The 19,499-nt window shown below is 46.7% G+C and overlaps 1 protein-coding gene across 1 annotated transcript; it reads right to left on the reverse strand.

Annotated features, from left to right (window-relative positions):
* Positions 1–1,219: 1,219 nt before the first annotated feature.
* Positions 1,220–19,083, reverse strand: DOC2A (double C2 domain alpha). The gene is made up of 11 exons (XM_081168792.1): positions 18,905–19,083; positions 15,511–15,757; positions 10,353–10,432; positions 8,141–8,215; positions 7,265–7,374; positions 7,018–7,144; positions 6,113–6,172; positions 4,814–4,971; positions 4,384–4,465; positions 4,160–4,256; positions 1,220–3,836 (listed from the first exon to the last, which is right to left on the reverse strand). The coding sequence occupies exons 2-11, from the start codon at positions 15,740–15,742 to the stop codon at positions 3,697–3,699; spliced, it is 1,161 nt and encodes a 386-aa protein (XP_081024918.1). The 5' UTR covers positions 15,743–15,757; positions 18,905–19,083; the 3' UTR covers positions 1,220–3,696.
* Positions 19,084–19,499: the final 416 nt, after the last annotated feature.

The raw sequence follows: 19,499 nt of genomic DNA on the forward strand, positions 1-19,499 counted from the left end.
TTCCAGTTGCAGTTTCTACACATACCCTCCCCCAAACCCCCACCCCAAACTTCCCTCTTCTCCTAAACCCCACGAGCCCTTAGAAGAAGTTGCCTCCTGCTGAGGCCAGAGGTTTCTTGATTCTCTTCAGACATGTACCTTCATCTACAAACTGTATTGATTAAGAAAAATCTTTGTGAAAAAGTGCATCCCTTTACGAGGTGGGAAGAATCTTCTTTTCTTTTTTTTTAGCTACAAAAGAAAAAATCCCTTTAAAGGCAGGGAACTCTGAAAAAGTGCTGGAAATCTCCTGAGGGGAGAAAAAAGTGAACGTTTGTAAGGACTAGGAGAGGTTTTCGCTGCACATGTAAACATTTGAAGTCAATCTGCTTATGAAATTTTTTTGTGGAGAAGTTTATCCTTCAAAAACCCACTTGGGGATTGTTTTACATAAAATAGAAAGATCACCAGTGTTTAAAATATATATATTTTACTAGATGGTTTCTAGTAAGCACCCAAATTTTGCTACTTGTTGCAATGTTTTTTTATTATTTTTGCTACAGATGTTTTAAAGTGGTAGTAGGATGTATACAAGAAACCATCCCGTCGTTACAAATATAAGTGCGCGCACACACAGTAATCTTTAGAAACTGGACAAAAAATGTCATGATTCATGCCTGGGTGACAGGAGTTTTAAGGTAAGGGCAAATGCCAAATTTTTGCCTAGCTGCAAACATTTGCTCAAAAGGATAGATGGAAGACTCTGCCTTTCTAAGAGCTGATTCACATTTTACCCATCAAATGGGTACTGAATGTCTTCTGATGAACAACTGAAATGTTTGACAGGGAAATAAGTGTGTCTAGCTGAGATGGATACAGATGGTTTTGTGCCCGATGTGGAAAGGTCAAATGGGCCCCCCAAATACGTTACTAAAAGAACATTAAATTAAATACATGACAATGTGCTGCCCTTAATGGTACCACAAGCGCAGTTGCTTGTGGCAGGCCTTCCTACCCTGTCTAAAGTATGGCCAGGCCAGGCCTGGAAGTGTGTGATGGACACATAAGTCTCCCTGGCTTATGCCCACTGCCTGTTCCCATGACTCTCCATCAGAATTTGCAGCATTGACCAGGATAAATCCCGAAAGGAGGAGTTACTAAAGGCACTATTCCAATGAGAGAAGAAAACGGGAGCCATCTCAAACAAGCCAGCGAGAGAGGAAAATGGGACTTCCCCCCACCTTACAGCCAGAGCAGCTGTAGAAAAGCCTAAAGAGCTGAAGATTTTAAAAAGGCATGTATTGTATAAGAAAGGGCAGGCCACTAGGATTGTGTAGTCCAGACTTGATGGGAAAGCAGAAGATCAGAATAAGCTGGGGCTGGGGTGAGTGCTACCAAGAACAATAAAAAGGTGTGTTTGGAGGAAGAGGAAGGACACTAGGCCTGTTTCTCAGTAAGGATGGTGAAATATTAACAGGTGGCACAGAAGGCTGGATTGCTCAGTTGCTATTTTGCCTCTTGTCTTCCCCCCACAAAGAAGAATTGTGTTCCATCTTCCATAAGTAGCATAGTCAGCACACGAGTAGTGTGGCCAGAGCTGTTTGAGATTGGTAAGAAATTTCATCAGGAAAAGCCTCACTACCTGAGATTGCTTCGTCTCAAGGACCAGATGAATTGCATCCTAGAGGGTACTAAAAGGAACTCACTGGTGTACTTTCATAACTTCTGTCTTAATCATCTTTGGGAGATCCTGGAGAACAGGTGAAGTGCCACAGGGCTGAAGGCAATTGTTCCAGATCTTGAAAAGGAGGATCTGTGAAATGCGTTTATCTGACTTCAGTGCTAGGGAGGGTAACTAGAATAGATTTCAAGGGAGTCAGTTTGCAAGCACCTTTATAGCAATGCAATGGTTAGCAGAAGCCTGCATGGATTACAAAGAATAAATGTGTCTCTATATATATACTGTGTGTGTGTGTGTGTTTGTGTGTGTGTGAGGGAGAAATATAAAATCAAGTTCCTAGTTTAGTGGATTGAAGAACAACTGTGAATGCAATGATCTTGGTTTCAGCAAAACACCTAATAGTGTCCCCCATGATAATGTGATTTGCAAGCTGATTAAATGCTATGAACTAGGAAAAGATAGCATGGGAAACTGGACGGAAGCAAAATGAGATTCAACAGAAACAAATGCAGAATTTTGCATTTAGGCAAAATAATCATGGCCATAATCAAGTGCACAGGTATAGGGTGGAAGCAGCAGTAAAAATGAAGAGGATCCCAGGACAAGTTGATCTTGAGCTGAACATGAGCCAGTCGTACTTTGTAAGACTCATACAATTTTAGGCGGCGTTAATACAGCCGTCATTTCCAAGACATGAGAAGTAATAGTTCCGCTTTATTCTGTGCTAGTTGGACTTCATCCGGAGTACTTTGTCCATTTGTGGATGCTACACTTTAAGAAGGATATAGACAAGCTGGAATGGGTTCAGAGAAGGGCAGCGAAGATGGTTAAAGGTATGGAAAACAATCCCTATGAGGAAAGGTTGAAGGAACTGGGTATGTTTAGCCTGGAGAAGAAAGCACCTTTCAAATACCTAAAGGGGTCTTACATAGAAGACTTGCTGTGCTGCACCAGAGTGCAGGACTGTCACTGGATGTAATGGGCTTAAATTACAGGCAGAGCAGGTGCTGGCTGAAGATTAGGAGAAACTTTTTCATAGAAATAGCAGTTCCACAATGGGGACCCAGTTGCCCAGAGATGAGGTGCTCTCCCTTCCTGGAAGTCTTTTAAGAAGAGGCTGGGCAGCCCGCTGTTAAGATTGCTCTCTCCCTGGATCGCCTCCAGTGATTTGAGCTTTCTGACAGAAATGGAAGCAAGAATTAACAGCACAATAATTTCCTGCAACCTTGTTTTTAAAACTGCGTGGGTAGTGGTGGGCTCAACCTCGTTTGTAACAAGAGAGACTGCAGATAAACTGTTATGTCGGCAGGCCTCTAACAATGAGTTAGCAGGAAGAAGCGTGCCATATGAATGCCCCTATAATCCATGCAGGAAGTTCCAGAGACAATAAACAATAGTTTATTTCCCCAGCAGTTCCGGAGTATAAATTGTATTTGGCACTCTGAGGTTAAGTTGAGTAGGGAAAGGAGCTGGTGTGGAAAGAAGAGGGAAATATATTTTGGACCGCTGAAAGAAATTCTATATGGGGAAGTGGGTTTTTAATATGCTTTAAAAAAGAAAAAGAAATCAAAACCGATGCTTCAAATTTTGTGTGCCAGCAAATATCTTGTCCTTTAAAATCCAAGCTAAGCCTTGGTTTGAAAGTAGTGGGATTTCAGAGCGATGGACAGCTTGGAAAGACAGGTGCTAAGAGAGGAAGAGGACGGATAATTATTTCTGTGACTTTTCATTGATTTAAATTCTTTTTCTACAAGTGGCTTCCTGGGCTCTCCTGTTCTTCCTGGGCTCCTCCACTCTGCTATGACCACCTCCCACTTCCCAATGCCTTAAAACACACGGAAACAGAAGAGGCGATTCATTCCATTTAAGCCCTTCCCTAGAGCGTAATATAAATGGACACCAACGACAAGTAATTTTCAAAACGTGCAAACATCCTCGTGCAAAGGAGGGGCCCCTGGTGCTGTGCCCCTCCCTTTTTTTTGGCAGGCAGGCAGGGCGGGAGGATGCAACTCTATATAGGCAATTGAGGTGGCTTCTCAGGGGCCGAAAGTGGAGGATTCTGGGAGCTCGTTGGTGAGCGTGTGCCAGTGCTCAAGGCGGCAGTCGGGAGTCTGAAGGCATGAGAGCCAGTGCTGTCGGCATTCTCCAGGGGCCCCTAGACCGAGGGTCACCCCACCTGTAAAAGAAAGATAAATTGGTTCTTGATGTTTGCAAACGGCGCCTTCTACCCTGAAGCACAGGGATCCCCCTCGTGGGACATCCTGTGAAATAGTGGGCATACCAGTTTTGGTGTTGTGACTTCTCTAGCAATGAATTTTGGGAGCTTTAAATTGGCGAGGCATCTGCAAATCTTATCAGAGAGACAGCCACCCACAAGAAATGGCAGTTCCCACGGTCCCGTGAGAGAGCCACTTTATAAACCAATGACGTTGGTTGAGGGTCCCAGAAGGCATATCCACATTTTGTAACCCGGCCACCTCCTCCTCTTGCTCTTCTCACCAATGAAGTCGTTAGATTTCCCAATGTCGTAATCCCAAACTGTTATCTCCAGGGATTTCTGACCAAGCTCTGACTGTTCGATCTCATAGAAAAAGTCCTGTTGGGCACAGAAAAGAGACAGAATTAGAATTATTGAAGCATGTTGGCTCTTCAACCTCCCCTCGCTCTGACTGCCTCCCAAGTCCCAGAACATGCAGTTACTTCACTCGTCCTTCTTTCATCACCTCATTATATTCTGGGTTCAGCGTCTTCTTCTTCACGGTTGTTTTATGCTTTGACTTCTTCTCTACGTCTGGCCTCAGGTACCTGCCAAAACAGCAACGGGGACTGAGCCTGTTTGTCTAGACTATTTGTCGTCTTCCTTTCTGTCTCGTTCCCCCAGAAGGCTGCGAGCCACCCTTAAAATTCTGCATGCAAGTGCTAAAAACCACCACCGTACAGCTGCAGAACATTATACTGTACACTCAAAATGCCGGAAATATAGAAGAAAATGCAAAATGACTACACAGACACAGCATTGTGACGAAGTTAATTCCAGGGTCATTAAAAACAATCCCTGAAAGCTTTCCTTAAAATGGGATTTCTTTTTTCTTTTACTCTTCTGAATATGCCTGCAGGCTAAGGAAAGAGCCAAGTATAAGCACAATTCCTCACGTTTTTACATAAGGGTCTGAGTATCCACACACATCCATGGCAGCTAAGTGGGCACAGCGAAGAATAGACACCAGCAATCCACGGTGCTCGGAGAGGTATGTGAGGGCGAGCAGGATACGACCCCTTTCTTCCAGGGCCCAGCCGGCTGGGGGTTCTAGCTATGGAGCAAGGAAAAGGAAAGAGCATGGAGTGCTTTTGTGCAAAATATCCACCCAGCAGCCTCCCAAAAACAAACCTTTGCAGCCTGTCAGGGCTGGCCCTGGGCATTTTGACACCCTTGGTTAAGGCTTCAGAAGGCCTCTTGGGCCTCCTTCACCCATCCTTGGCAGGCAGCTCTCCCTGGCATTTCCCTGGCACATTGCCTGCTAACATTGACTCGATCCTCTATCCTGTCAGGCCCGCTAGCCACTTCGCTTGCCCGAAATTTCAGCCTGGCAACTTATTTCTGACTCAACCCTATTTATATCACAAAATGAATATACCACTTGACTGTTGTTGTAGTAGTAGTAGTAATAATTAATAAACCTCTGAAGTGGTTTAGAAGAAAGATGTGTCTGAGGGTGAGCAGGATAGCAAGGTAAAATACTAAAGATAACCAAAGTACATGTTTACCCTCTTCACCCCCGCCCTGCTTTTTCTCCTCACAACAACCCTGTGAGGTAGCTTAGGTTGAGAGGTGTTGACTGGAAGTCTCCATGATAATTTTTTTAAATGGTTGAAATTGGAATTAAAAAACTGGGGCCCTCCACTCCTAGCCCAACATTGTAATCACTTTGCTGTAGTGGACCATACAGCTTTTCTTCACAGCTGAATAATATTTGGGGGAAAGAGCCTGCTTGGCAGGCTTAAGTTCTGGGCCCTAATTATATAAATAAATTGTATCAAGAGATACATCACGGCGGGGACCAAATGTGGGTCTTCAAGCTTCTGTATCTGGTCGTTGGGACCCTTATCCAGGGTCAAACACCACCCCTGATTTGCATCTTCCTTGGCTGTTTTTGCCTGGCTGGAATAAGTCCTTGAACTTGGATAATGGTTCCTGCTTGCTCGGATTGAGGGTAAAAAAGGGTGTGTAAAGTGTGTGTGTGTGTTGAAACTGTACAGAGGTAAAATTCACATTTGTTGCTCTGTCCACTTTTAGCTCTGGTCCCACCCACCATTGGCATGTAACCCCCTCAAAGCTTGTCTAGAAGAGAATGTGGCCCTCAGGCTGAAAAAATGTGGCCCTCATGTTCCTCACTCTTAAGCTACAGGTTTTATAATGCTAGGGATAGGAAGGGGGCGGGAATACGCTCTCACCTCTCTCAGGTAACAGGAGATGCCACGCAGAGCTGCTGTCATGGAAGAAGGGGATGCCAGCTGTTGAGGGAAGTGAGGATTGAGAAAAAAAATCTGTTTCCCCTGCTCTTCCAAACAGAAACATGAGCAAAGTTGGAGGAGTCAAGGGACAGAGTGAGTGAGCAAGTGCACAGAGGAGGGAGAGGAAAAACTCCCTTGACATTTGGAAGTACAGACTGGTACACAAGTATGATGACTTGTAGGCATAAGTGATTAACCCAACAGAATCAAAATGCAATATATCCTGTGCACGGGGGTGGGTGGGTGGAATCAGTGACAAGACAGAGATGTGTTAATCTACTACACCCATAAAATCTGAATTCTGTGAACAGTATTAAATTGTAGAATGGAACTGCACACTTGCTGGTAAGGTGACGTATTTTGCTTTTGTTGGTCAATGGGGAGCTAAAGGAGACCCACCCTCACCACTCAAAATCCCGAGTTATCTCCCCTCCTTGCCCCTCCTGAGACACCTTCTAGCCCACTGGAGGATCACAAAAATCATGTGCATAAAATATGCTGCCTGCAAGTCTTTTCACCTCCACTCGTCGTGAGTTAGCTGGGCTTTTTACACCATGAAGTGTTCACAACTATTCCAACTGCTGGCGAAGAAGAATCAGTTGTGAGATTCTGGTGATTGGCAGAAAGCACTGAGTTTGGCAGAGCAGGGGAGAAACTCAGGCAGGTCCCAGGGAGAGGAGGGCCTGTGAGCTGTTAGTGGGGATTGGGACAGGGGGACAAGGGACTGGGCAGCCAAGCAGCTAGAGGATGTGCTTGACGATCCTTATCAATTCATAAAATAAACCAATAGATCCTGATTCCTGACTCATTTTGAGATATGCAATCGGCTTATGCCCGACTCTCACTGGTTGTTGTCTTTCCAAGCACAGATTGAAGTGTCTCTTCTGGCCAGGCTGGAGGCGCCTCAGGGGCACTCGGGTCTCGCCAATGAACTCGTTGTGGGTCAGTTTGTCCTCATCGCAGACGGAGATTCTGGGAAGCAGAAAGAGAGAAAAAGGATCCAAGGCTGTGAATGCCAAAGGGAGCATGGGGATGAAAGAGGACCCTGTAGATTGGGATTTTAAGTCAGCGGGGCAGGGCGGGAGGTCTTACCGCAGAGTTTTCCGGGCCATATCCTCAGCTGTTATTCCAATGTAAGTCAGAGCCTCATTCCACACAGGGTTGAGAGTGTTGTGCTGGGTTCGTGTTTTCAGTTTGTTCGCCTGGAGAGGAGAAGGTTTTTTGGGGGGCAGGGAGGCATTGGAATAGAAGAGCAGAATATTCTAGTAAGACCAGAGGCATACCTGTTTCCTAGGCTGGAAGCAGGAGAATGGTGGCATGGAATTATCAATGTCTTTCTATTTATTCTCTCCTGATAATTACTGATAGCCCCTTTTCCAAACTGTGCTTTATTGAATGTCTTTTAAAGAGTCTGCAATAGAATAGTCTGGTTTCCCATATTTGCCTGATGTGGCTTGGTCTGATGAGGTGCATGGCTCCGGCTTGCTCCTTCTCTTTCTCCCTGGATGTTGGAGTGAGTAGCCAGTTGCATGAGCTATTCTGCTTAGCTACAAAGAAATGGGGGAACTGTCCTTCAACCTATTTGTCGCTGCTCAGTGTTGACCTGGGAACAGACCTACCGGAGGTATAGATGCATGAGTTAAGTGAACTTTGGGAATTGTAGCTCTATGAGGGGAACGGGGGTCACCTAACAATGCTCAGTATCCTTAACTACAGTTCTCAGGATTCTTTGGGGGAAGTGAAGTCTGTATAAAATGGTATGATACTGCTTTAAATGTTTGGCACTGATGGGGCCTGAGAAACACTGCCTTCCTCCTGTTTTATAGGGACACAAGATCTCCAGCTTGGTTACGCACCTTATCTTGTCTCTGCATGGTGGTGGTAGCTGTGCATGTGTATATTGGATAGTGCTAGGCTCAGGAACTGTGAGACAGTGAAAGTGGAGGCGAACCTGAAGCCATGGTTTACCTTGCAGGCTCCGGGCAGAAGGTGCAGTTTGACATAGGGGTCAGCCAGGCCATTGAAATCCATCGGTTTCAGACCCTGAGAATAAGAAGACAGTGATCAGCTCCCCTTTAAACATAATATTGTCCTTATACATTTCATTAACATCTCAAGAGAATGCTTCATGCTTTTTTCTCAGACACGCAGTCCTTCGACTGTTGCACACATGACCACACTCCTACACAGAAGCAGCAAGAAGTGTGACAGTAGTCTTGACCTTATGCACAGTGTTTCTACTGCATATCTTGACTTACAGTATAAATGTTTTGAATGCCATGGCTAACATCCCACTTTTCCATGGACAGACCTCTGAGGTCGTTAACATAACGAAGAAATAGAAACAACCAAAGCACAAGCAACAGCAAAGCAAACCTTCAGCAGATAGATATTTTTAAAAATGAGCTGACACCTCAGTAATGCAAAGGATTATCCTCTTCCATACAAATGCTTAAGAAGGCGGGTCTCTGCTGCTCGACTAAAAGCAAGCAATGAGGTGGTCTTATGGGCCGCCCAAAACTTAGCTTTGCCTGGTATTCCTTCTCTCCCACTGTATTTCAGATGCCAGGGTAAGGGACAGAGATCAGGTTTTCAGCTGCTGAGCCACATGTCCAGGCAGGAGGGGAGGAGGGAGTCCCAACTGCAGGTACAGCAGATAAGGGGTTATCTGTGCCCTCACCCCAATGCTGAAGGACTACAACTCCCATCATCCCTGGACTAGCCATGTTGGCAGGGTGTGATGGGAGCTGAAGTCCAACAACATCTGGTAGGCCACTGTTTCCCCACCCCTGGTTTACGGACTTAAAGGTTAAGACTTGCACTCTGAATCAGACCTGCAAATGAATAGGGAGCCAGTGATATGGATATAGCACTGGTATAATATATGCTCTGGGCACCTCAACCTAGATCAGGCATAGGCAAACCCAAATCCAGTTGTTTTGGGACTACAACTCCCATCATCCCTGACCACTGGTCCTGTTAACTGGGGATGATGGGAGTTGTAGTCCCAAAACATCTGGAGGGCCGAGTTTGCCTATGCCCGCCCTAGATAATAAGCTAGTTGCTGCCTTCTGAGCCAATGGAAGTTTCAGACACTCTTCAAAAGCAGCCCTGTGTAGTAGTTATTCTATGTATGAAGCCAAAATTAGAGTGAGGTTGTTTATGGGGCATAAGAAACACAGGAGAACTCTGGGGAGAGTCTCAGTGAGCTTTGCAGAATCTGTGGGACGAGACAAGTGTTCGGGCAGAGAGGCCTTCTTGAATAATCCTCATAAAAGTGTCGGCTTGCCTTTGTTGAAGGGAACACAGACTCAACGCCACTCGTGGCTAAAATAAATTATTCTGAGTCTTGGAATGCTTCGTGCTGTGATTTCTTAAACACTGTTCAGAGCCGCTGCTAAAGCATCAAGCTAAATTGGTTTCGTTGAAGGATTGCCACAGGGAAAATGGCACTTCCAGTTATATAGAAGGCAGGAAAAACAAAAAACACATCATGTTAACACACCCAAAATAGTTTGGGAGGAAGCCCCTGCAACGTGGGGGAGCAAAGAGAGAAGAGAATGGTATGTGGATTAATGGTTATCAGTCGGGGGGGGGGGGAAAGGGAGCATGAGGTGTGGTGCTGGGGCTCTGGGTAATGATGATGGAGGGCAAGCGTTACTTTTGCTGTGGTTCTGAACTGCCGCATTGTTTCCCTTGCTTTCCCCATCCCTTCTCTGTTGCCACGGCAACCCCAGATGCCTGCGGATACCCGGTTGCCTGGCGTGTCGCCGAGGTGCTTGAAGATGCTGCAAGCCCACCAGCTGGCAGGGGAGAGGGGGCTTGTGTTTGTTGGCATGTATGTGAGGGTAGGGGTTGTGCAAACAGAGCCGGCTGAAGTCCGCGGGGGTTTGTGTGAGAGAGGTGGGCCTTTGAGTGAACCTCTCTGCTTTCCAGAGGCTTGGAGGAGAAGGAAGGGGTTGAGATGCAGGCAAGAGAAAGGTAACAGACTGAAAATGAGCAGCGCTGGCTCCATAATGAGATTTCCCCTCCTTGTGTGGCCTCTCTTATTAAATCATGTCCCTCTGTTGTGAAAACGAGACACAGAATGCAGAAAGCCTGCGGGTCGGAATCAAAAAGCATTATCCATTTGCAGGAGAGCAGTTGTTTTTGGGGCACTTTGCCAGATTGCCATCATTACCTTGGCCCGTAGGATGGTGCAGTCAAGGGTGCAGTTTTCGGGATCATAGAGGATGTCAAATTCAAGAGTCCCAAGCGATGCTAGGAAAGGAATCGGGTGCCAAACAGAATGAAGAAAAAGAATCAGTCAGTCGCATCTGAATTTTCTTTTTCCTCTCTCTTCCTTGCAATCATACAATCTGCCTGCATATTGAGCTCCCTCCATCTGCCTATATTACCTGTCTACCTTTCTGCACTGCTCACCACTATAGTTTTGTGTAGAAGTCATCTGTCAGCCAGCTGGCATATAGATGCAGCTATTTTCTCTGAGATCGAAAACATAATAATCAAAACCCTACCTCTCCCAGATAACCCAGGCACTAATAAAACTGGGATGTTCTGCTGCGAACTGCATAAATCATGCCGGTTAGGCCAATTTACCTAAGTATGCATAATTTATTTTGCTTCTGCTCAGGGGAGGGGAGAATCAAAGGGGCTGAGTGGTGCATCAGAGCCCTATATCCTGAGTACAGTAAACCCTGCCGAACTCCCTTCCCATTGGTATACTTTATCAGACATAACCCATATAGTTCTGATTCCGTCTTTACAACCATCAGGTCTAGGAAAAGTGTGTGCGTGTGTGTGCACGCATGTTCTTTTTTTTTTTTTACAGCAATGGAAGGTTCTTAGCATTTATGTATTTATTTAATAAAATTTATACAGTACTTGTATGTAAAAACAACAACAACCCTCAAAGCAGTCTACAAAAAGATAAAACAATAAAATGCAGAAAAATTCACAACTCTGCTTTAAAACATACAAAAGTTAAAATACTGAAACAGATTAAAATTACCTCAGCTTTCTAAGCGTCTGGGTAGGCTCGTCTGAATGTTTTTAGCAGGTGCCGAAAAGTGTACAGCGAAGGCACCTGCTTGATCTCAATAGACGGGGAGTTCCAACGTGTATTAAACAATCAAATTTCTTACTCCTGCTGAATGGATATTCTGTGGCACCTGTAGCTGTGCCAATTCCACCAATTGAAGTGGCTGAGTGGGAATATGTGGGGTAAGGGGATCTCATAGGTAAAGCAAGTTGTTAAGGGCTTTGTATACTAATAAGAACACCTTGAACCTGGCCTAGTATCAAATCAGGAACCAGGGCAGATCTCTGAGCACAGAGTTGGATCTTGCCTGGGAGTTGCGTAATCACACCCTTTGAACCTGGATGGCCTACCTTCTGATCTCAGGTGAATAGGGAGCAGCTGTAGTACTCAAGGTTCTGTGCTCTGCACATGCTCAAAGGCATTGTTACCACTCCATATATTCTAGGGTAGAAACCTGGTGTGACAAAAAAGTAGGCATCTACCTACTCCATGCATCTTACTTACATTATTAGTCTTTAGCTGCAGGTCCCTTTCGCACAGTTTTCCACCCACAAAGTCGAAATGCGTGGAGGCAGAAGAGGACCATGCTTTTGTCTGCATCTCCAGCCACTGTATACCTTAGTTCTGGGTACACAGAACAGCCTACATGCGTGCAAGTCATACATGCACAGGTGTTCCCCGCATGGTCAGAGAGAAGCAGGCTGCATGGACAGAGAGCCTGTGGTGCGCAAGTGGTACACTTGTAGCTCTGTGCACACAGAGCTGGGGAACACATGGAGAACAGGGAGAGCGGTGCAATCCTGCTGCTCCCCCACTTAACGCAGCCAGGCTGCATGGTTGGAAGACTGTGTAAAATGAGCTTATGTGTCAGTCCACTTACAGATTTGTCCCTGCTTCTTTCCATCTGGGTGCATCTTTACTTGCACTGGTTCATAAATTGCTTTCTGTCCATCCAAATCCATCCATCCTCTGGCATGGACATTTTACCTTTCTGCCCTTCTGTCTCTTCCCATCCATCCATCCATCCATCCATCCATCCATCCATCCATGCATCCATCCATCCCTCCCTCCCTCTGCCTTGATCTATCCATCTTCCTTTCTGTCTTCCTCCACTCTGGCTCTCCCTTACCACCACCACCCCATTCCATTCATCTTTCCACCCCTCTGCCTTTCCTTCCCTCCCTCCTTTCTGGTGTGTGTAACTACACATCCAACTCTACGAGCTTGCTTGAGTGCAAGTGTGTTGTGTGCACATGCGTAGACGAGAATACGAAACCATCTCTCTTAAAGGCAGGCTGTTGTGTCAGTGAGGGTGTCAGTTTGTGTGGGTTTGTTTTCGTTAGGGAAGGTGGCTGAGCGAGCCATTTGTTATGTGCGAGCTTGTCCCCAGAAGTGTGTGACTGTGTTCCTTCATGCATCTCTGTGTGCGTCTCTTGTGAATCGGCACCATATGGGAGCAAAAAGCTTCTGCTCTCTGCACCAGAGTGCTTCTCGATGACTGCTGTGGCTGTGGCGTGTACAACGCGGTGGCCTGGTTTGCCTGTCATGCTAAGCCAAGTCACGGCTTAGTGCAAACGGACAACTGTGCTGCCGACTGAGAGAGGAGATTGCAGCTGCTTGGCTCCGCCCAGTTCTTTCTGCTATTCTACTGCACCGAGCTAAGCTTTGGTTTCGCTCAGATGCCGTCCCAACCTGGGCTCGTGGTGTAGATCTCTTCTGACTCAGCAGGGTTGCAAGCAAGGTTTGCCCCATGGTTTATGGCCCACGATTCACAGCTTTAACACTGCAGTGGATCTTGCTCCCCCATCAAGACTTCTAGGGACCGGTGGGGGGGCAGGGATGCACACAAAATGTTCTTACAGAGACTCGGAAGGCTCTCCAACCGTTAATTCCTATGGCAACACATCACCTGTGCCAGTTACTTAAACAAAGCCAAATCTGTCTGGCAGGTTTAACCACTAAGTCAGGGGCTAGGGAATCTCAGGTGTAGGTGCATGGGGTGTGTGTTATTGGTTTGTGTTGTTGTTTGTTGTTGTTTTTATTATTATGTATTGTGTTTTTACTTTTTTATGTTGCGAACCTCCCTGAAATCTACGGATGAAGGACACAGCACACAAATTCAATAAATAAACAAATGGCGGCCCTCCAGGCTGCACTGTCTGGCCCTCGGGACACTTCCCAGGCTAAGCCCTGTCTCCCCAGACCACCACCTTCCCCAGTCCATCCTGCTTTTGCCTGGCTGGAATGCATCCTTGAACTGAGGTAGCAACTCAGGAGCCAGGATGGAAAGATGTATGTGTTTTGTGTGATGAGTCCCCATGTAGCCACTGGCACACAGCCCCTGGAAGGTTGCTTACAGGCGAATGGGGCCCTCAGGCTGAAGAAAGATTGCCAGCCCTTGACTTGAGCGTTACTTCTGTTGTCCAGACCCCAACCTAACTGCCATAGGATCTTTGCGATGGATGGGGACTCCTAGTCCTATAATGATATGAAGGCAAATATTTGGAAGTTTTGCTTGTGTGTGAACTGAGAAAAGTTGTTTGCGATAAATAGTTGTGGGGAGGTGTACGTATGAGAGAGAGAGAGAACACAAACCTGTGTGTGAAGAAGAGCACAGGTGTGTACCTATGTGAGTGTACCAAGAGTGCACCTATCTGAGCACTGAAGTATCGCAATCCCTGGCCTGAATCTCAGCACATTGACTGAAGTAAGTCATGTTGGCCTCGGTCATTTTTCCAACTTCCAAAGGAGTCTTCTTAGGTTGGCAGCCTTGGTGCACAACTTGTATTATTGAGACAGGAGATGTGCAGCACAATCCTATCCATGCTTCTTCAGAGGTAAAAAGTAAAGGTAAATGACCTCTGGACGGTTAAGTCCAGTCAAAGGCGACTATGGTGTGCGGCGCTCATCTCCCTTTCAGGCCGAGGGAGCCAGCGTTTGTCCACAGCTTTCCGGGTCATGTGGCCAGCATAACTAAACTGGAGCAACGGGACACTGTGACAGAAGCCAGAGCGCACGGAAACGCTGTTTACCTTCCTGCCGCAATGGTACCTCTTTATCTACTTGCACTGGCATGCTTTCAGACTGCTAGGTTGGCAGGAGCTGGGACAGAGCAATGGGAGCTCACTCCGTTGCAGGGATTCGAAGTGCCAACCTTCTGATCAGCAAGCCCAAGAGGCTCAGTGGTTTAGACCACAGCGCCACCCGCATCCCTATCTTCAGAGGTAAGTCCAGAAGTAAGGTCAGGGGGGCTTCCTCTTGCAGGTCAGCGTGTGTCTCAGGAATGCCTTGTGTGTATACAAGGAGGCAGGGAGGGAGAATGAGGGTCTGCATGCAAGGCTGTGAGTGAGAGTGCAAGGGAGAACTTTCCCACCACTTGATGTGATACCTGAGTCATTGTATGGTGAAAACAGGGTTGGCCACTCCACAAGAGCCGTCTCAATGTATTGACACGTAAAGGAGGTTCTAGGGGAACCCCTTCTGAGCGGGAATTCTTGTGTAACATTTAGGCAAGTGTGTGTTTGTGATATGGGAGGGCTGGGAGGTATAGATCATCTGAAAGGCTTGGTGTTTCTGAGAACCGCTGTATGAAATGCATTGTGACAAAATGCAAGACTTACATTCTCAGATGCAGGTGAGAGATAGTGTCTAAGGAAGTAAGTGTGTGGGAGAGAAAATATAGGTATAAAAAAGCGGCTGGCAGGACTCTTGTAGTGAAGCCCTGGGTGACAGTATGTGAAAAATTTATGGACATTTATATGTGTGAAAACGTCTCGAATTTGTGCCTGTTTTGGTTTGAGACTCTTTTGTATGTATGTACATAAGACAGAGCTACTAGCTGCACATTCACTCAACATATAAAGCACATGGCTTTCCCCCAAAGAATCCTGGGAACTGTGGTTCACCCCACAGAGCTACAGTTCCCAGCACCCTTAACAAACTACAGATCCCAAGATTCTTTGGAGGGTAAATGCGCTTTCAGTGTAATTCAGCAGGTGGTGTGTATGCAGCCATTCTCTCTTGTGCACCTGGCTGTAAAAAGGTACAAAGGCAAGAGAGCTGGTGTGTAAGATGACAGCCTGTGTGTGTGTGTGTGTGTGTGTGTGTGTGAGAGAGAGAGAGAGAGAGAGAGAGAGAGAGAGAGAGAGAGTCTGCATGTGTGAACATGCATGTATCAGATATGTGGTTCAGGCCGCCTATACCCCTCTCCACCCCCCATGGAATGAATAGATGGTTTGAGCCAGAACACCTGGGTCCTCTCCCCTTCAAAGGCATGGAAGAGAGGGTTCATACTCACTGCTGTCATCAGAATCGTCTCCGTCCGCCGATTCTCCTTCCCCAGTTCCAGGGGGCATGGCCGCAGCCCCTTGACCCCTCATTCTGTCTCGTGTCGCCAACATGCCCTCCAGCCCAGGATGTGGGAAATAGGCAGAGATTTGGGCAATGGGCCGGATTGGCCCTGGGGACACATCAATGGCCATATGTTCCCGGATAGGGACTGGAGCACGTTCTCCACGTCGGACGGTCATTGGAGGTGCAGTCAGCTGTGGAGGATGGAAAGAGATGTTTATTTTGATTCATTATTCCACCGTGAGACCAGATGTAGGCTGATGTGGAACACAATCCTATGTCAGTTAAACCATAGAGCCTAGGACTTGCCGATCAGAAGGTTGGCGGTTCGAATCCCTGCGACGGGGTGAGCTCTTGTTGCTCGGTCCCTGCTCCTGCCAACCTAGCAGTTCGAAAGCACGTCAAAGTGCAAGTAGATAAATAGGTACCGCTCCGGCGGGAAGGTAAACGGTGTTTCCATGCGCTGCTCTGGTTCGCCAGAAGTGGCTTAGTGATGCTGCCCACATGACCCAGAAGCTGTACTCCAGCTCCCTCGGCCAATAAAGCGAGATGAGCGCCGCAACACCAGAGTCGGCCACGACTGGACCTAATAGTCAGGGGTCTCTTTACCTTTAAGTCTTCATGGGGCCGTCGCTCTCAGGTAAGGCTGCCCAGGTTTGTGCAGTGGTTGAAGGATGCGCACACACCATGTATTTAAAGCACAGTACTTCCCCCACAGAATCCTGGGAACTGTGGTTCACCCACCAGAGAGCTACAATTCCCAGCACCCTTAGCAAACTCCTAGCAGGTAGTTGTCAGGGGCATAGTGCCTCCTCTGACTATGGTGGTTCCATTTAGCCCACCTTGACTGACAGCCATCAGTGAGTGGGACATGCAGCAAAGTGTTCCAGTGAATCTTCACCTAGAAAGAGTACGCCTGCCTAGGGTGCTAGCCAGCCATGCCTCCCACCAGGGCACTCCATTCCACCCTCTGATTTTCTCAACCCGGAAAGGTAGCCCATCTAGAAGAAGAAAAGCTCTGATCCGAAACATCTGCTGCTTTGCAGGATGTCTTCAGGAGAAGAAAAGGCTAGGAGTAAACCCTACACAAATCCAGAGAGGAATCCCTAAGACGGTTGGGTGGTGCCTTGTACACCTTCCGGCATCTCCTGCAGCCAAGCTGGTGCCAAACCTATTGCCCTGCTTTCCTTTGGACCACATCAGCAAGGCCAAAAGAGGGATCTTGCCGCCTGGGGCAGCCCAGGACGTCCATATGCCCTGCTCAGGCTTGTTTCCTGGGAGGTCACTTTGGTGCTGCTAGCGCAACGGTTTGGAGTGTCTCTCGAGACAGAAGGATGCCAGCAGCAACAATTCCATGGTTACTGAGCATGCCCAGCCCTTAATGGATTGTTTTAAGCCCTCCCCACCCTCACTCTAGGGATTTATTTATTTTTACAAAAGTTTTTTTGTGGGGGTACTTCTGCAAGCATGTGAAAATGCCCCCTCTATCCTCAGTGGCTCCAATCCCAAGTTAACTATTAGAGGGAACAATCAACACCCCAAATGAAATTTTCTCATCCCCCTTTAAAGCGGTCTAAGCCCCAGACCACAACCACTACATCCTGTGACAACAAATGCCATAAACCAATTACACATCGTGTTAAGAAATGTTTCCTGTACCCTGATCTTTTCCACATCAATTTTACTGGATAATCCCAAATTCACGTGTTATGAGGAAGAGAGAATTTTTCTCTGTCCACACCAAGTGTGAATTTATGCTCCTTGACTGTGACCCTTCCCCAGTCATCGTTTTCCTAAGAGGGAGCCCTTAAATGTGTTGGCCTTTTCTAACCAGGCAGGCTGATTTCTGATTCCTTACTGCTGGTTCCTGAGTCCAATGTTTGTTTAGAGAGCCACACATTTCGCCTTCCTTCACAAGTTATGGGTGTAAACTGAGCACCACAAAGATCTGTGCTGGTGCCCATTTTCTATATGCTTCCCATTCTCTAAAGAAGGGAAACTTTCCCAGTAAAACCGAAAGGAATGTTTCGGCTTAATGGTGGATTTTTCTCTCTCTTTTGCTGGAAAATACCAAGGAAGAACTTTCAGTTGCATCTGTTCACAATATGCAGGAAATCTGCTTTCTCCTGTCCATCTTTTAAAAAATGAGTTTTATGTTCGTTTATTGAAAGTCAAAAGTTACAGAGTGAGGAGCAATGGGCAAAACTGGTGGCTCTTTTCCCCCCTCCTCTGAAGCATCAGAACTGAGCTCTTCAGAGGTCCATCCATGCACTGAGGCTGCAATCCTGCACATATACTTACCTGGGAGTAAGTCTCACTGAACTCAGTGGGGCTTACTCCTGAGTAGGCAATATAGGCTCGCATGGCGAGTGACTTCTGTTTTTTGTTTGTTTTTATAAAACCCCACAGTGTGTTAGAAGTGACATTAAATGAAGCATTCACAAATCGATGTCATGTTGTAATGGAATGTCGATGGGCCAAGCAGCAAGATTTACAACTCCGTAGACACGCAGGCAAAAGCTGTAGAATTCATTTACTGTGCTGGGTTGTGTGTGTGTGTGTGTGTGTGTGTGTGTGTGTGGTAGTGAGCCGATTCTAATTGAATAAGGAAATTGCATCGCCAGAAGCATAATGGCATTTTGATATGACAGTTTCTTTAGAGACCGGCGTTCCTGCGAGGGTTATTTTTAATTATTTGGTATTGGATTATTAACCGATATTAATAGAATGAGTTTGCTAAATTGAGTTGTCTTTTTATTATTATTTCTTTTATGTCTGTGTGGATTTTTTTCTCTCTTCACTCGTCAATTCTCAATCAGTTTCACCTACTCTCAGAATTGCCCTCTGATCTTCCTGCCCAGGATCTGCCCCACACATATGTAAATAAAAGCAAATAACCAGTAATTACCTAACACCTTGCTCTCCCCCCACTTCTAAGCAATTCACCCCTTCACTTCTCCCCCCATACTTTCCAAATACATCCTTAATTCCCCACCGGACTCCAAGAGAGATGCCTGAATTGCCCTTCCCCTGTGATTCCATCTTGCACCAGCCCCACATCCGAAAAACTGCCCCTAGGATGTGCCTTTTCTACCCCCCACCAACCTCCCCCAAATTGCACTAGCCCCCCCACCCCAATGCACAAAAAGACCTCTCAAGCAACTCTTCCAACTCCCCCACTTCTTCAGAAACTCCTCCAGAACCTGGAACCCCACATCCCACCCCCTTTCCCCCAACTTGCCCCCCCAACTGTCTTCCCACCTTCCCCCAAAGTAGTGCCTGCACCTTATCCTCACACCCACGGGACCCCAACCTCCCCCCACCCTCTGCCCCCATCCTACCTGGGTGCTGCTCCTGTCAACAGGTAACGGTGGGGAGGGGATAGCGCAGCGAATGAGAGGCGGTCGATTGGGGGATCCCACAGACTTAGAGAGAGAGGGAGGGAGGGAGGGAAGGAGAGAGAGAGAGCGCAAGGGAAGAGGGGGGGTTGCAGGCAGGGAGGTGGAGACAATGGAGAACTGGGGAAGGGAGGTGCAGGGTGCAGAGATCTGATATGCAATACATAGATTAGATCCGATAGACGATGAAGGATGGACTTTATCTGTTTGGGCTGAACGCCTGTGTCTAGCAAGAGAAAACTGGCTGCACAGTCTGTGCATGTATTTACACCCAGAGAGAGTGATCTGGCATCTGATCATCAGATCTAAAGATTGGGGCTTGATAACATAGGAATAGGGATGATACAAGAATTTCTGATCTGCAATATCTAAGTAGAAAGTTGGATAGAATATACGTATCCTAAATCTCCTTCTAAGTGTGTACATAGTGAATAGGGGGAAGGAAAGATTGCAGGTTGAAGAATTTTGCTTTAGTCTTAGGGTAGGTGGGGATTTTTGTTTTTTTAAAAAAACAAGCTTTGCAAAACCACATGGAAAA

This window comes from Podarcis bocagei (assembly GCF_964188305.1).
Source record: "Podarcis bocagei genome assembly, chromosome: 13".
Lineage (NCBI taxonomy): Eukaryota > Metazoa > Chordata > Lepidosauria > Squamata > Lacertidae > Podarcis > Podarcis bocagei.

Coding starts and splice junctions, on each gene's coding strand:
- DOC2A (XM_081168792.1), bottom strand. CDS start 15,742: ATGACCGTCCGACGTGGAGAACGTGCTCCAGTCCCTATCCGGGAACAT. Junction 10,433..15,510: donor AGACGATTCTGATGACAGCA/GTGAGTATGAAC, acceptor TTCCTTTCCTAG/CATCGCTTGGGACTCTTGAA. Junction 8,216..10,352: donor GCACCATCCTACGGGCCAAG/GTAATGATGGCA, acceptor TCTTATTCTCAG/GGTCTGAAACCGATGGATTT.